At 49.1% G+C, this 3,665-nt stretch overlaps 1 protein-coding gene across 1 annotated transcript in view; it reads right to left on the bottom strand.

Moving 5' to 3' along the window:
* LOC123960368 (sulfhydryl oxidase 2-like) overlaps positions 1-3,665 on the bottom strand; it is an 8,427-nt gene that overhangs the window by 2,008 nt on the left and 2,754 nt on the right. The window contains exons 3-4 of the mRNA XM_046035050.1: positions 1,024-1,124; positions 788-932 (exon numbers count right to left, since the gene is read on the bottom strand). Coding sequence (XP_045891006.1) covers positions 788-932; positions 1,024-1,124 — 246 coding nt within the window. The remainder of the gene's footprint in view (positions 1-787; positions 933-1,023; positions 1,125-3,665) is intronic.

The following is a 3,665-nucleotide window of genomic DNA, read 5'->3' as shown; positions in this document are numbered from 1 at the left end:
GACAGGGGGCGGGAGACAGGTTTTCAGACAGGGGGCGGGAGACAGGTTTTCAGACAGGGGGCGGGAGACAGGTTTTCAGACAGGGGGCGGGAGACAGGTTTTCAGACAGGGGGCGGGAGACAGGTTTTCAGACAGGGGGCGGGAGACAGGTTTTCAGACAGGGGGCGGGAGACAGGTTTTCAGACAGGGGGCGGGAGACAGGTTTTCAGACAGGGGGCGGGAGACAGGTTTTCAGACAGGAGGCGGAGACAGGAGGCGTGAGACAGGTTTTCAGACAGGAGGCGGAGACAGGAGGCGTGAGACAGGTTTTCAGACAGGAGGCGTGAGACAGGTTTTCAGACAGGAGGCGTGAGACAGGAGGCGGAGACAGGTTTTCAGACAGGAGGCGGAGACAAGAGGCGGAGACAAGAGGCGGAGACAAGAGGCGGAGACAAGAGGCGGAGACAAGAGGCGGAGACAGGTTTTCAGACAGGGGGCGGGAGACAGGGGGCGGGAGACAGGGGGCGGGAGACAGGGGGCGGGAGACAGGTTTTCAGACAGGGGGCGGGAGACAGGGGGCGGGAGACAGGGGGCGGGAGACAGGGGGCGGGAGACAGGGGGCGGGAGACAGGGGGCGGGAGACAGGGGGCGGGAGACAGGGGGCGGAGACAGGGGGCGGAGACAGGTTTGGAGACAGGAGGCGGAGACAGGAGGCGGAGACAGGAGGCGGAGACAGGTTTTCAGACAGGAGGCGTGAGACAGGGGGCGTGAGACAGGAAGACAGGTATTCAGACAGGAGGCGTGAGACAGGAAGACAGGTATTCAGACAGGAGGCGTGAGACAGGAGGTGAAGACAGGAGGCGTGAGACAGGAGGTGAAGACAGGAGGCGTGAGAGTGTCTCACCTCTGTAGGTCGTCCCTCTGTCTGTCTCTGGACTGTGAGCCCGAAAATACTGGAGACAAACAGATCGATAATATCATTACATGTCAATACACACTGTCAGTACGCAGTACTAGTACTCTGCAGGTAGTACTGTGACGTACTTTGAAGGTTGGGTAGAACTTGATGCTGAACTCTTTACAGACGTCGAAGTTCTCCTCCTGAGCGCAGTCCAGCACGGCCACGCTGATGGTCTGCTGCCAGTCTGAGAAACAGAAACAGAAGCCAATCAGGGCAGAGGAGGGCGGGTCCTGACAAGCACAACAAACCAGCTTCAGAACCTGGACTGGAGCGAGAGTTTCAGAGCAGAAACTGCTTTTTGTCTGCAGCAACCAGAGAAAGACTCAGAAATATATCAAACAGTTGTACTTTCGGGGGCCGGATGACTTTTTCTGCAGCACTTTACAGTGGAAATGTTTTTAAGGAGGCAGATCAGACTCTAACCCGCTGACAGAATCGGCGCTGCTCTCAGATCAACCGGTCTCCTGTCACGTGGTCCCTGCTGAGTCATGATTCAGTCTTCCCTCCTCTTTTGTCCCGTCCACAGGGAGACGACAGAAAACTGGGCCAAGAAGAACCAGTGTCAACAAGCTGGTCAATGTTCTGGGGTCATTTCAGCTTAAGTTACTGTTTCTGGAACAACGCACACTACTTTCTGTTATGGCAGACACTAGTGTGCTCTTACATCTAATCTTTAATATTATTATCACTATTCTGGTTATATATCTGTATTGTGTTTTATCCTTCACCTTTCCGTCTTCTATACGCCTCATGGTAGTCCGTCCACATTTACTGGGGTTCAGGTCAGAGCTCTGAGATTGTTGTCCTCTCCTGGAATGTACATTCAAGGCCTGGAGAGGATGTCTGTTCCCCAAAACATAGATGAGGATGCATCCTGAAGCCGCTCTGACCAGCAGGTCTCTGGACTGTATATGTGTTGTACACCTTCTCTGTTTATTCTCTTATTAATAAATTCTTCAGAGACAGCGGTTAGTTGTAACCCAATTCTTTGCTCAAACCCTCACCAAGTAAATCATTTCCACGACAGTTTCTTCTAGATTTACATGTTTCGTTGTTGGAAATAAACCTCTCTCTTCCTCTAGCTTTGTTTTTTAAACATTTCTTGTTGTTATTTTCCAGAACATTTTTACCAGATGCTCTCATTGACTTGTGGCGCCAACAAACAACAAGCTGGTGAGGGTTTTCTTACCGTGCAAGTAAACCTTTCATTTGTTATTTAACATATTTATCAGAACCATTTAAAGTGGGGCTGGGCGGTACGGCCAAAATGATTTCACGATAATAAAAACTTCATATCATTCGATACCGATAATTATCAGGATAAAAGTCAAATCATTATTTCTTTCAGGTTTAAAGGCTGATTTTAGCTCCTGGGTGAAAATTAAAGAAGGTTAAACTTTTCTTTCTGCTCAGAACAAACACACAGCGGATCACTTTCCAAATCTGAGGCCGAACATTCAGAACTACTCTGAGAAAATCTCTTTTCAAAGCTGTACTTAGTAAATCTTTTTCAGTCCCTTTAACGCAACAGAACAAACATCAGAACAGAGAGATGAAGTGCTGATTCGTTTGTGATTCAGATGAAATAAATCAAACATTAATTGAACTTTTTATCGTTATTGAGGAAAATGATCCTGTGATAATTATTATCATCATCACGGTTTTATTGCCCAGCTGAGTTCAGCAGCAGAGGTTTCTGTGGGAGAACAGAAACCTGTTCCTCTTTGTCACTCTGCAACCCTGTTACACGCACAACAAAGATTAATAACACACTAAAGGAGAACTGGACCTGTTTAAGACCTGGTTCAGGGTTCAGGTTACAGTTAGAGGGCGCTTTATGTCAGAGACGGCGATGGTGGAACAAACACGGGTGGTGTCTCCAGCTGTCGGAGGGGGTGGGGGGGCAGGTCTTTGTCCCTTAGATGTCCTTTGACTGCGACAGCAGGTCCACATAAAGAAAATGTGTCCCTGTGTGTTAGAGGGGCAGCTGGTCTCCTGCTGGATGATTCCCCAGAGACTGGGAGGCAGACTGAGACTAAACACAGCAGACACTTTCCCACAGGCTGGCGTGTGTGTTACTGCGCGTGCGTGTGTGTGTTACTGCGTGTGTGTTACTGCGCGTGTGTTACTGCGCGTGTGCGTGTGTGTTACTGCGCGTGTGTGTGTTACTGTGTGTGTGTGTGTGTGTGTGTGTGTGTGTGTGTGTGTGTGTGTGTGTGTGTGTGTGTGTGTGTGTGTGTTACTGTGTGTGTGTGTGTGTGTTACTGCGTGTGTGTGTGTGTGTGTGTTACTGTGTGTGTGTGTGTGTGTGTGTGTTACTGTGTGTGTGTGTGTGTGTGTGTGTCTGTGTGTTACTGTGTGTGTCTGTGTGTGTGTCTGTGTGTTACTGTGTGTGTCTGTGTGTTACTGTGTGTTACTGTGTGTGTGTGTGTTACTGTGTGTTACTGTGTGTGTGTGTGTTACTGCGTGTGTGTGTGTGTGTGTGTTACTGTGTGTGTGTGTGTGTGTGTGTGTGTTACTGTGTGTGTGTGTGTGTGTGTGTGTTACTGTGTGTTACTGTGTGTGTCTGTGTGTTACTGTGTGTTACTGTGTGTGTGTGTGTTACTGTGTGTTACTGTGTGTTACTGTGTGTGTGTGTGTTACTGTGTGTTACTGTGTGTTACTGTGTGTGTGTGTGTTACTGTGTGTGTGTGTGTGTGTGTTACTGTGTGTGTGTGTGTGTGTT

The sequence above is a fragment of the Micropterus dolomieu genome, linkage group LG21, assembly GCF_021292245.1.
Source record: "Micropterus dolomieu isolate WLL.071019.BEF.003 ecotype Adirondacks linkage group LG21, ASM2129224v1, whole genome shotgun sequence".
Classification (NCBI taxonomy): Eukaryota; Metazoa; Chordata; class Actinopteri; order Centrarchiformes; family Centrarchidae; genus Micropterus; species Micropterus dolomieu.
Note: the sequence above shows the minus strand (reverse complement) of the source record. Positions and strands in the feature narration are given on the sequence as shown.